This window comes from Ursus maritimus, unplaced genomic scaffold, assembly GCF_017311325.1.
Source record: "Ursus maritimus isolate PB19 unplaced genomic scaffold, ASM1731132v1 scaffold_29, whole genome shotgun sequence".
Lineage (NCBI taxonomy): Eukaryota > Metazoa > Chordata > Mammalia > Carnivora > Ursidae > Ursus > Ursus maritimus.
This window is the reverse complement of record NW_024425452.1, coordinates 14,520,494-14,537,419: the sequence shown is the minus strand read 5'-3', so window position 1 is coordinate 14,537,419 and position 16,926 is coordinate 14,520,494. Positions and strand designations below refer to the sequence as shown.

General features: G+C 38.5%; 1 protein-coding gene across 4 annotated transcripts in view; it reads left to right on the top strand.

The window, feature by feature from the left end:
* DST (dystonin) overlaps positions 1 to 16,926 on the top strand; it is a 342,160-nt gene that overhangs the window by 168,148 nt on the left and 157,086 nt on the right. For 2 of the 4 annotated variants that reach the window (XM_040643592.1, XM_040643591.1), the window contains exons 7-21: positions 922 to 1,034; positions 1,125 to 1,231; positions 4,252 to 4,371; positions 6,711 to 6,806; positions 6,894 to 7,021; positions 10,281 to 10,374; positions 10,683 to 10,837; positions 11,899 to 12,364; positions 12,448 to 12,576; positions 12,736 to 12,813; positions 12,955 to 13,116; positions 13,209 to 13,313; positions 15,388 to 15,483; positions 16,073 to 16,198; positions 16,807 to 16,926. The exon at positions 16,807 to 16,926 is cut by the window's right edge and continues 39 nt beyond it. In XM_040643592.1, coding sequence (XP_040499526.1) covers positions 922 to 1,034; positions 1,125 to 1,231; positions 4,252 to 4,371; positions 6,711 to 6,806; positions 6,894 to 7,021; positions 10,281 to 10,374; positions 10,683 to 10,837; positions 11,899 to 12,364; positions 12,448 to 12,576; positions 12,736 to 12,813; positions 12,955 to 13,116; positions 13,209 to 13,313; positions 15,388 to 15,483; positions 16,073 to 16,198; positions 16,807 to 16,926 — 2,095 coding nt within the window. Of the gene's footprint in view, positions 1 to 921; positions 1,035 to 1,124; positions 1,232 to 4,251; positions 4,372 to 6,710; positions 6,807 to 6,893; positions 7,022 to 8,622; positions 10,164 to 10,280; positions 10,375 to 10,682; positions 10,838 to 11,898; positions 12,365 to 12,447; positions 12,577 to 12,735; positions 12,814 to 12,954; positions 13,117 to 13,208; positions 13,314 to 15,387; positions 15,484 to 16,072; positions 16,199 to 16,806 lie in introns of those variants that run through there. The other 2 variants (XM_008691756.2, XM_008691755.2) reach the window with 2 other exon arrangements.

The following is a 16,926-nucleotide window of genomic DNA, read 5'->3' as shown; positions in this document are numbered from 1 at the left end:
GTGTGTGTGTGTGTGTGTGTGTGTGTGTGCGCGCGCACGCACGCATGCGTATACACAGGCATGCTCATATGCAATCTTGTGAAGATATAAAGTAGTGCTTATTTAGTAGTGCTTAGTCTTTCATTTATGATTCAGAATTAACCAACCTGCTTACCAACTTATCTATAGATATATACTGAGTGTCTGCTAATTCTATGCCACTCTTTGTCTCAGCAGAAGGATAAAATACAAAAGTTTATTAACACATGGTTCTTGCTGACTTAGAGTTGGCCAGTTGTGAGAAGGAAGATGTGCATGCACGTTAAACAGGGCAGGGAAGTATGTGATTATTCCGTATGCCAAATTGACCAGCACAGGCCCAGGAGTAAATGGAATTCAGGGAACAGAGAGAAAAATGAGGGTGGTGAAGATGAGCGAGGGCTCCGCAAAGGAGGTGGGGCTTGATCTCTGCTCGCAAAGATGAGTGAATAGTGAGAAGACAGCAATGATGGGAAATGGCATCCTGTCCATTGGGTGGTGGATGCCACGGATGTGGCATTGAACTAAAGCATAAAACTTTGTGTTTGGGGAGAAACATTGAGAGGATGCTCGTTGGATTGGAAGGATGCTGTTGGAATAGTAGAGCTTAAATAGGTTGAATGGGACAGATATTCATATATATTTTGATGATGAAGAATTCGTAGACTTTGTCGAAAGTTATATACATTCAGATTTTTATAATTTCCTTGCTGCACTTGGTTTTGGCGCCCACAAGTTTCTGAGATAAGTCATCAGTGTTAAATATTTGATGAAAATCTCTATTTCAACACAGGCTTAGTATTAGTATTTGCAAAAGTGTGATGTAAGTAGGTCAACGTGTAAGTGTAATGTTGAATTCGCATGTGAGAAAACTTAAATTAATTACAGTGAATTTTTTCCTAGGCCGGACCTGATAGACATGAATACTGTTGCTGTTCAAAGCAACCTTGCAAATTTAGAGCACGCTTTTTATGTAGCAGAAAAAATCGGTGTTATAAGACTTCTGGATCCTGAAGGTGAGTTGCTGATTAGATGTGGACTGGCGTGAAAGTCTGATCAAAAGTAATCTACCAGCATTTTGAAATAATTTATGTTGCTGCTTATAGATGTTGATGTCTCCTCACCTGATGAAAAATCAGTAATAACTTACGTGTCATCTCTCTATGATGCATTTCCCAAAGTCCCTGAAGGTGGCGAAGGTATTGGTGCAAATGTGAGTATTGGTTTTTCCATACTAGAAGCTGCTGCTTCAGTAATGACCAGTTGACTGAATTCTTTGATAAAGCTTTTTACAGTATCTAAATATGAAATATTCTTTTTTAAAAAAAGATTTTATTTATTTATTTGAGAGAGGGAGAGGGAGCACGAGCAGGGCTAGGGGCAGAGGGAGAAGCAGACTCCCCACTGAGCCTGATGAGGGGCTTGATCCCAGGACCCTGAGATCATGACCTGGGCCGAAGGCAGATGCTTAGCTACTGAGCCACCCAGGCGTCCCAATATCAAATATTCTTTAAGGAATTTGAGTTAGGATGCTATTTAATAAACCAGTCCTGTTTGCATTTTTATGACACTATTCCACCATTACCATGAAAGCATAACTCAAAAAAAAATTTGGTCTTTGTCATAAATAAAGTAGGCTGTTTTGAGTTACATAACCTTTTATACATAAAAGCTCTAAACCACTGAATTTTGGAGGTTTTCATTTTTAACCTGCTAACCTGCTGATATTTTACATTGCAGTGTTTGATATCCTTCTATATGTAGAATATCTCACTTCTTTTTTTTTTTTTTTAAAGATTTTCTTCTTATTTATTTGACAGAGAGAGAGACAGTGAGAGAGGGAACACAAGCGAGGGAAGTGGGAGAGGGAGAAGCAGACTTCCCGCGGAGCAGGGAGCCTGATGCGGGTCTCGATCCCAGGACCCCAGGATCATGACCTGAGCCGAAGGCAGCCACTTAATGGCTGAGCCACCCAGGCGCCCCAGAATATCTCGCTTCTGAAATCACTTTCAATGTTACCGACTCTCATAATCTCATGAAATAAGTTGGCTAAGAATTCTTTTTCCAATTTAAAGGTGATATTTAGAGGAAGGTTATTTGACTTTGCCAAACTACCAGAGCTACATCGTAAGCAGGGTGAGGTGTCCAGTACAGGGAGCTTTGGGCTCCTTATTAGTCCACCGTTTCCCAAAGATTTGTGTGATTCAGTTCAAGTACACGTACTTCGGTATCTCTGGAAGAGAACAGGAAGCCCTGCAGGTGTTATGAATTTGGGGACGAGCCCCTTCACCCTGGCTTCTGCTCCTCTTCTTGCAGATTCCCTTTTTTTGCTATTTCATTTCAAAGATGTTGGAACGCACCTCGGTGAGCTCTCTTTTCTGGTCTCTTTCTCACCTCTGTGTGCTCTTGTTTCTAGATTTAGTCCCATTCTCTTTGCCTTGTTCTTTCTGTCAGAGGTTTATCCTCTCCTGATCCCTGAGTAACCTGCTCCCATGCTCATCCTCTGCTGTGATGTCTGCCAAGTCAGTATTGAGCATTGCTTGAGAGTGTTTCTTGTGGCCAAGCCTTGTCTCACCTTCTTATCCCCTTCCCCCCGTTCCTGACTCTTACCCCTTCACAGTAGAACTAGGATGAGGGCTTTTTCATACACTTCCATCTCCATTGCTTTTCTCTTCCCATCAGTATTGCACATTGTCACCAAATTGATCTTCCTAAAACCTGACGTCTTTAGCTTGAAAACTTTCAGTGATTACATATGGCCTGTGAGGTGAAATCCAGTCTATTCTGACATCAAAATTTTGCATATATTAGGGCGCCTGGGTGGCTCAGTCCTTAAGTGTCTGCCTTCGGCTCAGGTCGTGATCCCGGAGTCCTGGGATTGAGCCCCGCATTGGGCTCCCTGCTTAGCGGGGAGCCTGCTTCTCCCTCTCCCGGTGCCCCTCCCCAACTTGTGCTGTCTCTCTCACTCTGTTGAATAAATAAATAAATAAGATCTTTTTTTAAAATGCTGCGTATATTAATTCTGCTTGCCTACTTTTTTAGCTACAGTGTTTCAACACACACTGTCTGCTGGTACCTGGGGCATTTCTAGGTCAGAGTCATGACTCACTTGGGACTCCCTATCTTTTGTCCTCCCCCCACCCACCAAAGAGTTACTTACTGGTTGTTGCAGAACTGCTCAGGGACAACCTTTCCCAAGAATCCTTTGGTGACCTTTTTCAGGCACATTTATGCTTACCCGATTATTATCTCAGCCCTTAGCATATATTACCTGTTTCAGGTATTTCAACACTTAATTAAATACTGCTTTTCATTTTGATTAACTGTTTATATTATGACTCTCTTGCCTCCCCATCTAGACAGTGACTCTTTGATAAAAGGTATTATTCTTAAAGTATTAAATTCTTTTTTTTTTTAAAGATTTATTTATTTATTTATTTGACAGAGATAGAGACAGCCAGCGAGAGAGGGAACACAAGCAGGGGGAGTGGGAGAGGAAGAAGCAGGCTCATAGCAGAGGAGCCTGACGTGGGGCTCGATCCCAGAACGCCGGGATCACGCCCTGAGCCGAAGGCAGACGCTTAACCGCTGTGCCACCCAGGCGCCCCTAAAGTATTAAATTCTTATTGCAACACTTAGCACAACGCTTTATACGTAATAAGCACTCAACAGATACTTAATTGAACATAGCAGGTGACAGCCTTCCAGTTTCCTCCATTTTTAAAGTTTGTTTAATGAGTAATCCTATTGTATACATTTCCTATAGTTTTCACTCCTGCCTACTTTTCTACATATTATATAGATCTTTGGGTTTCAGATAGACAGTGGATTTAGATCTAGAAAGGTTGGCAGACAATGGCAGCTAACCCGGGTTGTACACGCTATTACTCCCTCTTGCTGAGTGCCTGGAAAACACCCCAGAATAATCACAGTGTTTTTTCCTTCTGCATTTGGATGCAGCCTCAGAAGCCTTCTTAACACAGTGCCCCAGGCAGCCACTGTCTCTGAATCAGAAGTAGCACTCATCGGGCTACTCTTCATTGTCAAATGTTGCTACCATGTTTTTAAAGCTGTTTATGTGGGACTGGGTGGAAAGTGAGAAGACATTGAGCTGGTTCTGACTGTCCGGCTTAAAGACATATAAATTCTCAGAATGACCTCTGACTAAGTAGTGTTAGATTTGAATGTTACTATCTGCAGATATGGATCTTTTCTGTCATTTTATTGTTTCAGGATGTTGAAGTCAAATGGATTGAATACCAGAATATGGTGAACTACCTCATTCAGTGGATTAGACACCATGTGACCACAATGTCTGAGAGAACATTTCCTAATAATCCTGTGGAACTTAAGGTCTGTGTCACTGTAGAAGTTACAAAGGACTGAGTTGATTATTAAACTTCTTTAAAAAATATTTTATTTTACTTTATTTATTTTTTTAGAGAGAGTCTGTGAGTGGGAGGGGGGCAGAGAGAGAGAGAGAATCTTAAGCAGACTCTGTGCTAAGCATGGAGTTGGACTCAGGGCTCGATCCCATGACCCTGAGATCATGACCTGAGCCAAAATCAGGAGTTAGGTGCTTACCCAACAGAGCCTCCCAGGTGCCCTGATTATTAAACTTCTAAATAATGTTATAATAATTCCACAATTCCAGAAGTTCAAGAAAAATTGCCCTTGGTAAGCCACTAATAAATAGGCAATTTTAAAATTTATTCATCTCCTATTATTCAGAGAAAATGGAGGTAGATTTTAATAATTAAAACATAACAGCAGCAATATCTTAAAAAAATTTATAGTCCCTTAGCTTTGAGTTGTTGAGAGTAGTAAGATATAATTTGAGAGACCTTGGAACTGACATTACCAAAGTGTTTTTGGAGCATGGGGAATGCTTGGAGCCTACCAGATGGATGGCTGAGGCAGGAGGGTCTCTGGGAAGCTGGTACAAGTTTAACAGTGGTTGGGAATGTGCCTGTGGTTGAACCCTGTTAAAAACTGCTTCAGAGGGTTCATTTTGTATAGCAAGAGGTATATACTCTCACCGTGGAATCAAAAATACACACCTGACTTCCAGTATCAATGAATTCACTTAGTAAAACATTTGCTACTTATCTAAAAACAGGTCCACCTCTGTGAGGCAAAGACATTATAGAAATATCAAGGAATTATACATATGTACACTCATTGAAAAATATTGTCTCATTTTGTATATTTGGGCTTGTAATAACAAAGTAGTCTGCTTTATTTCAAGAAACTGATCATGTGAATATTAATAACAAAGTCTTAATTCCTTGAATTATAGGCTTTTTTTTTTTTTAAATCAAACTGGAATTGCAAAAACTGTGATAACCCGGGTGGATCCTGTAAAGTTATTCATTGTGTTTCTGCATCCGTACAGAACATCTGTGGAACAGTTTTTATTCACATTGCCATGGGGAGTTTGTCCCTGGCACAAAGTTACTTGGCACGGGTTGATATGATGCTTTTTAAGTGTTCTCAAGTTGTTTGTGTGATGTCTCCCTGTGTGGATGCAAACCTTTCCAGGGCCAGAAAGATTCCCCCTTCCTTCGCCCCAGCCCCCAGGCGTGGTCTGTAGCACATAATGGCATTGTGAACTCATTTTCTAATGGATGTCCCGAAGCATTGCAATTTGGGTTCAAAGCAATTTTCAGATTTCAAGTAAACTTATTTCCAGATGGATTCCTGTTGTCCAGACACTTGGGTAAATTTGTACTGGCTTCTGATGAATGCAGATTAATGTTTTGGAAGAAGTTTGAGGACTGCACAGGTTACTTGCTGGTGCCCAGGATATCACGTCATACACGGAAGAAAACATCATGGGCAATGCCAATAGTTTCATTAGCTAGCAAAACACTGAATGGACTCCTTCAGAAATGTGGCTGCCTGAGTTTTTACAGGGAATTTTAAAAAAAACAGCATGAATTAAAATGAAATAATTAGTATATATTTATTAAATGCGGATATGTTTTATCTACATAATTTTTACGAAGGTCCTTTTTAATGTAATAAGTTATATTTAAGAGATTTTCAGATTAGTATCTACAAACAAGATAATTTAATTATATGGCTGAAACTTCTTTAATAAAAGCAGCAGCCAATAGCATCTATATTTGTTTATTAAAAGATCTGTTTAACTTGGGACATTGAAACCAAGGTTAGCTATGTGATAAGAATTGGGCCATGGAAACCAAGGTTTAGCTATGTGATAAGAATTCTGTATGATAGAATTCTATTTCCAAGGCTAGATCCATGATACAGAAGAGAACACGTTTTTCTTGATAGGAATTGCATCAGATTATTTTTACAAAAACTAAAAGTTAAGTGCAACATTTGGAAAGTGCATCTTTTAAAGGATGTGTTTTCTTGTTTGTATGATGCAAGATTTTAGGTAGAGCCCTACTAAACACTGCCATGGTTTATTACTATCCAAATCCCTACATGGCATATGTTGAATCATGGCTCACGTCGGTAATTACACCCTTGTCAAATCTTGCATACTGTAACCTAGTCACTGACTAGCTGGGAATTGGTATTGTCCTTAGGTGTCAGTTTTATAAAGGAATTCCACTGAATGCATATGACACAGTAAATAGCATTTGAAATGGTAACATTATGCGGTAATGAAAATAGGTCTTTGAAGTTTGGGCCTTCATTTATTTTCCCTTTCACTTTAGGCACTTTATAATCAGTATTTACAGTTTAAAGAAACAGAAATTCCACCAAAGGAGACAGAAAAATCAAAAATTAAACGCCTATATAAGTTATTAGAGGTAAGCAAAAATTTCCTTTGTACTGTCAGGCACAATCTTTTTTTTTTTAATCCTTGCTTCATATTAAATTTTTTTGTTTTTCTCAAGATTTGGATAGAATTTGGACGTATCAAACTACTGCAAGGTTATCATCCAAATGACATAGAGAAAGAGTGGGGAAAACTCATTATTGCCATGCTCGAGAGGGAGAAGGCACTTCGTCCAGAAGTGGAAAGGTAGGCTGGAGGTGTTTTCTGCCATGGATATCAGGCTGGGCATGGGGAGGTGACTCTTTGTTCTCATAGAAGGTACTTAAGTTTGGAGCCAGGCAGACCTAGGACCAACATTCATATTTTTCATGTCCTTGTCTGTGTGACCCTGGATAAGTCACTTAGTCTTTCTGATTCCTCATTTTCTTATCCAGAAACACTTCCAATAGGTTTGAGGAATAATCAGTGAAGTAATGTTTAAATAGGACCTGGTAGAATAGGTTGGTGTGTGACGTCTTATCTGATCATCTAAATTACTTGTGAGAATTTCCCATACGGGCTTTTAATTCATCAGGGCCTGGATCCAGAAGCTGATATGTAGGTCAGCAGTTAACTTATTTTGTTTCTTGCTATATATTTGCTATGGCCCTCTTTCCATGGGGCAATGGAAACAGGAGTCTAGTCTTTCTCCACTTAGAGGGCAATGAAGTGGCATCTAGAAAACACTCAGGAAATGTTGGTTCAAATTCTCACCTCTACAAATATATTTATTCCATGAAATCATCACTGACTCTATCATTCTCTCTCTTGCACTACACCCAGTTGCCTGGGAAAGCACTGCTTAGTCGTTAGGAGACATTTGTTGAATGGATTTGTCCATTATAGTACTTCCCTCACAGCCTGACTTTGGCACTTGGGAAGGGAATTGTGATCTCCGTTCCTCATGAGCTGTGAGCTCCCTAGGAGCTGGGCCTCCCACTATAAGGCCTGTGTGGTCGGTGCACCTCTCTGGCTGCCTCACTCGACACCATCCTTGCTCTTTCTAGTGTGGCCACACTGACAGTCTCTCAGGAGCCCTGATGTGCCAAGAGGATCTTTGGACCATCTGTTCCTTTGGCAGAGAAGTTTCCTTATCCTCCCTGTCCCTTCACTCCTGATCAGTCTCAGATCCTGGCTCCAGTGTGACTTCCTCAAGAAACTTCCTGTGGTCTCCCAGGCTGGTTCAGATGTCTTGATTATAACTCTCATATTTACATGTAGTGTTCCTTCATATCTCAGTTGTAATTTTATATTGGTTTCTGTGATCGTTGGATTAAGGGCCACCCATTCACAGTTATGGGCTCCAAGAACGTGGAGACAGACTTGTTTTTGCTGTCCTTCGTGTTGCCAGTGCTCAGTGCAGTGCCTGGGACACAGAGAGGCACTTAGTGTACTCATGTTCTTTGTGCCCCACACATGACTTTCCACATTGATGAAATAGGAAATAATGCATTGAAGATACGAGAGCAAGTCAACTTGTCAGTCGTTTATTAAATTACTAATTACATTCCTGTTAAAGTGTAATATTCTATCTGCATAACTGGATCTAGATCCAAAGTAAGCTTGAAATACCCAGGATGTACCTTTTATGGAGGAGATCATTTTGGGTGATTAAAATTATACACTAAACTCATCGGAAGTAATGGAAAAATGTCTGAGAAAGGATAGGGAGTAGATTTTTAGTTGTCAGAATAGTAGCCTTATTTTATTTTATTTTATTTTATTTTATTTTATTTTATTTTATTAGACAGAGATCAAGAAGGCGAAGAAGCAGGCTCATAGCAGAGGAGCCTGATGTGGGGCTTGATCCCATAACGCCGGGATCACGCCCTGAGCCGAAGGCAGACACTTAACCGCTGTGCCACCCGGGCGCCCCAGTAGCCTGATTTTAATGCAGTGGTCAGGAGTTCACAGTCCAGGAGCTAGTCAATCCTGGATAAGATTTTTTGCTCAATTTGCAAGTCATGTGATCTTAGACAAGTTCATTGACCTTCCTAAGCCTCAGTTTCCTGATTTGTAAACAGGCTGTAATAGTACCTGCCACATTTGGTGGTTGAGTATGAGATGAGGTCATGCATATAAAATGATTAGTTTATTTCCGGGCACATACTAATTGCTGAAGAAATGCTAGAGTGGCTGTTATTATTTCACGCCTCTCTGTTTACTAAGTATATTTGACATGATACTCTCAAATTTCCCCTTTCTTGCCATCCGAAAAGAAAAATACCTACCTTTAGAGTGGAGAAGCAACAGTTTGGCTTTGTAGTGTTGGCAGCACAAAAATGTTTGGTTGGATAAATGCCTTCATTTTTCTTGATGCAACAAGTTTTTTGGCATTAACTATTAATTGCAAATAATAACTATGTGACGTGGGAATGTGGAAAAGATAAATGAGAAAGAACCAATGTTCTTTTGCCATGCAATAACCTATCGAAAGGAAAAAACAAGCACAGACAAGTTGAATTTGCAAGCATTGCATTGATACTCTACTTAGCACTTTGGCTTTTAAAAATATAAAGTGACTATAGTAAAATTAGAGGTGACATTCCTGAGAGCATGTCATATAAAGAAAGGCCAATGGCTACTTTTCCAGTTCATATAACCTGATAAACGACATGGCGGTTAAAATGGAAATGTACTTTGTTTCTCATCAAACTCATTTGTTTTTAGGTGCTTCTAAGTACCAGTATTTAGCCTTGTGTTACTCAGAACAGACCTGGCCCTTTACAAAAGTCAGGCTGTGATTGAATATTTGTGTTTTTAAGCAGATGATTGGTATTGCCTGAATAGCCTTTACTAATCGTGTCTGGGCTTCAGGGAGGCATCTGAGTTGTTTTTTAGGTGCCTGCAATGGAATGACTCTTGATGAAAGTATTTGGCAAATCTTTTCCAGTGACGCCCTGATCAGCCTGCCTTGTCCATACTTGTAGAGTTTTAATGCGGGCTACAAAAGGCAAACCTCAGCTAGCAAACACATGGCTTTAGGCGAGATTCTTTTGAATAGTTATCAGCATATTATTTGCTGCGTGTTAAATATGCAGGTTGGAGCATATTTAAGGAGCCCTTTCGGCTGTGACATTTAGCTGCCGCTTTTCACCGTTAGAAGTAGAGCTTTTAGCAGACCTTCTACTTTTTCGTCTGCTTGGAATGGTCAAAGGAGGAACATCCTTTCAGGACTAAACATGCACAGTAGTAGTTACAGCTACCGAAGTAGCGATTCTGTGTTTAGTAACACTACTAGCACCCGAACCAGTCTGGATTCAAATGAAAACTTTCTCTCGGTTAATTGTGGTCCAACACTGATCAACTCCTGCATTAGCTTCGGCAATGAATCCCTTGACGGACACAGGTATTGAATCCTTGCTGTAGGATTGTTGTACTGTTTGGCGGGGAGGCATTTTTCAGGGGTGGAGAACTTTCTGACTTGAAAGAGAGAGACTTTCATTTGTTCTGTCTCTTCTTTTAGGTTGGAAATGTTACAGCAGATTGCCAACCGAGTTCAAAGGGACAGTGTCATCTGTGAAGACAAACTGATACTTGCCCGAAATGCTCTCCAGTCTGTAAGTTAATTTTAGGGGCCACTGGGATTGTGGTGGAGGGGTCTGTACCTTTGGATGAACTAAAACTTTTGTATAACATTTGGTTGATCTTCGTATTGTCTTCTACTGAAACTTAAAGCTCGTTAAAGATTGTGATCACTGTTCACTCTCTTGAGGAACAGTCCGTAAAGAGAAAACCTATTTTTGAACCAAAAGAGAAAACAGAGAAGACCCAAGTAGCTTTTCATTCCAGTATTTTGAGTTTTATATTTGAAGCTAGTTTTGAAACTTGTTTCATGGAATTAATGTTGAGTTCTTTTAAAACACAGGATTCTAAAAGATTAGAATCAGGGGTGCAGTTTCAGAACGAAGCAGAAATTGCCGGGTATATACTTGAATGTGAGAACCTTTTACGCCAGCATGTAATTGACGTACAGATTCTCATTGACGGAAAATACTACCAGGCAGATCAATTGGTACAGAGGTAAGATTCCTGCTTGTTCATACTCTGTCCCTCTGTGGAATTGCTTCATGGACACTTGCGATGGAAATGTAGAGTGTGGCAGTTTTATGAAATATATTTCTTATGCTCTTTTCAGTTGGAAATGTGTGTCACCTTAATTCTGATATATTTTGATATGTTAATTAGGTACTTATTCAAAGATAAGTAATAGGAAAAATATTTTATAGTACATACAATACAATACAATAATAAATAGTACATTTAATACTGTAATAACTAACATACTTCGAGTTAAAATATTTGTATGACATTTGAAAAACGGAAAATACAAAGAAAGTATCCTTTATAACTCACTTTTTAAGTTTTCTGTTTATCCTGTCATGAAATGTTTATAATAAAATGTTGGGGAAAAAAATGTATGTATAAAATTCTCCATCTCTGAGAAGTTTGGGTTTCAGGGTAGGGATGGAACATTTTCAGGTTGTAGACTGTATTTAGTATAAATATATGTATGAGATATATATAAAGCAAAAATTGTAAATGATACCTTGACCCTAGTAATTTCACTTTTAGGAATTTATAATAATTTTAAATATAGAAAATATGTAAATATAGAAAAACGTTTTGTTCATGTTAGAGATATTTTATAATAACAAAATTTGGAAATATCCTACATGTCAAACAGTAGGAGAATGATCACATTATAGTGTAGTAATTATGTTCATTATAAGTGGTAGTTATAAAGACTTTGTGATAATATGGAAAGTGCTCACAGCACAAAGTTCTGTGAAAAAAATTGTGATGCAAAATTTTATTAATATGATATAGTGACTTTTTTTTAGTAGACTGTTTTTTTGAACACTTCAGGTTTACAGAAAAATTGATAGGAAAATACAGAGTTCCCATATGCCCCTTTTTACCCCCCTTCCCTTATTATCAACCATCTTGAATTAGTGTGATCCATTTGTTACAATTAATGAGCCCGTATTGATAAAACTGTTAACTAACGTCCATAGTTGGCATTAGGGTTCACTCTTTGTGAAACGTATATTATAGTTTATCCCTTTTGATTTTCTTTTCAGGGTTGCAAAACTGCGTGATGAAATTATGGCCTTAAGGAATGAATGTTCCTCCGTGTACAGCAAAGGACGCATGCTGACAACGGAACAGACGAAACTCATGATATCAGGAATCACTCAAAGTTTAAACTCAGGATTTGCACAGACCTTAAACCCCAGTCTGAACTCAGGGCTGACCCAGGGTTTAACGCCTTCCCTGACCCCTTCTAGTGTGACCTCAGGCCTGTCATCAGGTCTGACTTCCCGCCTGACTCCATCTGTCACTCCGGCTTATACACCTGGTTTCCCATCAGGGGGATTGGTTCCAAGTTTCTGTTCAGGAGTAGAGACCAATTCATTGCAAACTCTGAAGTTGATGCAGATCCGAAAGCCCCTTCTGAAGTCGTCTTTGCTGGATCAGAATCTAACAGAAGAGGAAGTCAACATGAAATTTGTTCAGGATCTTTTGAATTGGGTTGATGAGATGCAGGTAAAAAGGTTTATTCTACCTGAAAGTTTCAGTCTTCATTGCTGTCAGTTTGTTTTTTAACTCTAGTATCTTTCTGATTAAAGGTGCAGCTGGACCGCACTGAGTGGGGATCGGATTTGCCAAGTGTTGAAAGCCATTTAGAAAATCATAAAAATGTTCACAGAGCTATTGAAGAATTTGAATCTAGCCTTAAAGAAGCTAAAATCAGTGAGGTATGTGAACTTAAAATCTGTATGTATTTCATTTTAGCTTGCTGTTTTTTTTGCTCTTTTTAAATAAAGACCCTGTAACAAAATATAGATACAGTATTATGTATGAGTCAGAATTCCTTAAGATCCCTAAACTCAATGTCTTCGTATCCTATGTTATAGATTCAAATGACAGCACCTCTGAAACTAACTTATGCTGAAAAGTTACACCGATTAGAGAGTCAGTATGCAAAACTCTTGGTAAGTTTTTTGTTTTTTTTTTTTTAAACTTTTTTTAACTTTTTTTTTTTTTTTTTTTTTTTTTTTTTTTACTTTTACCAAGAATTTCCCTTCTCTCTATTTGGTCAAGACATGATTCTTACAATGATTTTTCTTCCAAAGAATACATCCCGGAATCAAGAACGGCACCTTGATACACTCCATAATTTTGTAACTCGTGCAACTAATGAACTTATTTGGTTGAATGAAAAAGAAGAAGAGGAAGTCGCTTATGACTGGAGTGAAAGAAATACCAACATAGCTCGGAAAAAAGATTACCATGCTGTACGTACAGCCCTTCTCATTGAATGCCGAAGTCATTATCTCAGGTTTAGATCTCCTTTCTAACCTCGCTTCTTCATTCTTTCTTACATTAGGAATTAATGAGGGAACTGGATCAAAAGGAGGAAAATATTAAGTCAGTTCAAGAGATTGCAGAACAGCTACTTTTGGAAAATCACCCAGCCCGACTGACGATCGAGGTAAGTCAGAAAGTATAATGGTCATGGTTGAGTATTGACATTTGATGATTACCTTTCACATTCTTTTATTGCTGATAAATTGAAAAATACAAACTTTTATTACAGCATGGCTCAAAAATAACATTTCTGATAAATCATAGTGATTCTTGCCTTTAACTCTCTTGCTTTCTCTAAGTGTGTCACCCACCATCACTTCAAATAAAGGTACCTTTGTCAACTACCGTGGCTAAAGAGATGTATTACAGTAAATATGAAGGATCTTGACTTCACAGACTTTGATTTTTTTTATTTCTTCTTGACTGTGATATTGTGCAAGTGATGTAACCTACTTGCCTCCCTCACCTGTCCAAAGTGGGGGCGATCCTTCTAACCCATTAAGAACGGGACGAATAACATACTCTCACTTAGTACAGTTCTTGGTACATATGTTCCAGGAAGTGTTTGTTGTTATTACTTAATAATTTTATTCATGGTCTGGTTTTGTGAGGTGTATTGGAACAACAACCTGGCAAAGCCTCATGGCATAGCGCACACATTTCAAATCCAGAAGCAGAGAATTGGGAGGGGATTTATCAGGTTTCCCGTGCGGTAGTGGTAGTCTATTTACTTTTTAGTCCTATTCTAGTTAGAGTTGGTGACTTTCTAAATGTAAAGGGGGTTATATAGAAGTGAGAGGAGCGTCAAACATGGAGAAACGTGGTAGATTGCCAGAGGGAACAAATGGAGCTGTGCTTAAAATGTTACCTGCTTTAGACTCTCACAGTTGAGGAGAGGTGTCCGATAGTCTTTGTTCACTGGAATCGCCACAGTACAAAAAATTAGTAAAATTCTAAATCTCAGTTGGAAGTTTTGGGACTATTATATTTGACCTTCTTCATATAAAAATACAGTCTTGCATGCCCATGAAATGCCACATAGGAAGTTAAAGACACAGAAGAGTAGGGGGAGTAATAGGGAAAGCAAATTAGAATCATGAAGGGTCTGTATCCTTTTGTACGATGATAAACTAAAAATAGAGTATTCTTCAAGGTAGAGATGAAAACTGTTAGGGGATATGATTACAGGCTAAGAATTTTAATGGGCCTGGATAATGTGAATGTGAACCTGATTACTTTTATGTAGAGATGTTAATCTAATTAACTAAAAGTTTGAGGGATACAATTAAGCCTGAGTCATCTTTACGATTCCATTGGTCTATCCAATGTCTTGTGGGTATGTGGATAGTATTTAGTTAATTATCAACACTATTTCATATGTTATATGAAAAAAGAAAGTAATAATCTAACAACACACAATGATATGTCTTTTATAGCCAATTTGCTGAAAGTAGCTTAATTTGAGGGCACAGGTAATATGACCGGGTTATGTTGCCAGATTTCCAGTGCTGCATTGTGTATTCCATTCAGAAAGCCTGCCTGAGCATAGCTCTGCAGGAGTGAGTTTTTCCTGAAGGGGAAGAATGACAGGCTGACTTAAGGTAGTCATTAAAGCATCTAGATCGCCCTCTTCTGGAAGTCAGTGAATTGCAGCTTAAATATAAAAGGCTGTTTTAAGTTTTCTTTAAGTAGATGTTCTTTCTGTTATGTTTTTGCTCTTGTGAGAGATTTACTTTGTATTAAAAATTCAAGTAAAAATATTTTAAATAAAAATTCTTAGTATGATGATAATTGCAGTTCCAGAATTACAGTGATAAGGGATTGCACTCTCTCTTCTCCACTCTCCCCAAACCCTCCCCTGGCAAAAACAAACACGTAAGTCACCCGCCTCCCCCCAAGACTTTCTAGTTTTGTTTCTAGTTTTAGAAACAAAAACAAAGAGGAAACTACAGAACCATTTATTATGGTCTGTATTTTTACATTTTTATTTTTAATTTATATTTAAGTTTTTAGGACTGGCCTCGTGCAAGTAAGGACTCTTACATTAGAGGGACATTTCACTACCCTAATTTTCAAGTCTTACTCTGTTAATCTCATCGTCTGTTTAGATAGCAGAGTTTTTAAGCCTTTAAAAGCTTTGCTGTGTATGCACGTCATTGCTCTTCAGCCGGTTGCAGTGGTTGTGTTTAATTTTTAAGGCCTACCGAGCGGCAATGCAGACGCAGTGGAGCTGGATCTTACAGCTGTGCCAGTGTGTGGAGCAGCACATAAAGGAAAACACCGCATATTTCGAGGTGTGTGAATAGAGTCACGTCAGTTGATGGTGTTGTGATTTTGGCCCATTTATAGAAAGCACCTTCAAGTTTACTAAGGACATGTATGTAATGTGTGGGGGAAATAAACTGAAGTATTTTCTTTGTAGAATATATGGGACATAGGTCCTATAGGATAGATCGAAGCAATCTATTAAGGAGGAAATCCTTTAAAAACCTTTAAAAATGTCAGAAAATCTTTATTTTATAAGTGTCTTTTATAAAGAAATGTTTCGTTACAGAGGGCTCTTTTTTTTATTTTTCAGAAGTTTTAAAATATTCTTGGAGTTTCTCTCCTACTTAAAAATTATTTGTAGAACAGAATTTCAGCCAAAATGATATAGGGTCAAAACACAATATAGATCTATATAAACTTTAGACACTACGGATAATCATCCAAACTCGAGAGTCATTTGGTAAAGGAGCCATGTGACTGTTACGTGGTCTTGTGATTTTATTCTGTTCTCACTCATGAGGGGTCCACAGGGCTCTGGTACTCTGACTTGACCACTAACTCTCTGCTTTACTGGCATTCGATACACTCTAACTGCCAGTTTTCATCTTTCTATAGTTTTTCAATGATGCCAAAGAAGCTACTGATTACTTAAGGAATCTAAAGGACGCCATTCAGCGGAAGTACAGCTGTGATCGATCAAGCAGCATTCACAAGCTGGAAGACCTTGTTCAGGAGTCAATGGTACCGAACAGACACCTGCGCATTTCATCAGTCATGTATAATCCGGATTAGATTAGTATTTCATCAAATTTTTATATATGCAGAACTTTATATTTTATGGGTACTCTTGATATTTCCACCTCATTCGATCAAGCATTCAGTTTTAGTATTTTCTGTTAACAAGTACAACAAAAGTGCTTTTTTATGTGACTGCCTCAATATTTTAGATAAATGTTTTGAGAGTGTTCTGTGTATGTGTGTGTGTGTTTAGTCACAAAAAACTCTAAGCACTTTTTATATCCTAGACACTGTTTTAAGTACTGGAGATAGAGCAGTGAGGAAAACAGACAAGAATCCCTGCTCTCCTGGTGCTTACACGCTAAAGGGAGAGCAGACCTTAAACATGATAAATAAGTAAAATATGTAGTGTAGTGGTAAATGCCAAAGAGGAAAAAAAAAAAAAAACAAAGCAAGGGAAGAGAGATGCAAGAGGGGATGGAGGGGCATTGAGTGTTTAGACCAGGTGGTCAGGGAAGGCTTTTGTGATGAAATTTTATTTGTATAAAGCCCTAAAAGAAGACAGAACACAAGTCTTTTACTTTTTAAAATCTGTCTTATTTATTACTTAGGAAGAGAAAGAAGAACTTTTGCAGTATAAAAGCACCGTAGCAAGCCTGATGGGGAGGGCCAAAACAATAATTCAGCTGAAGCCAAGGAATCCTGACTGTCCACTCAGAGCTTCTCTTCCG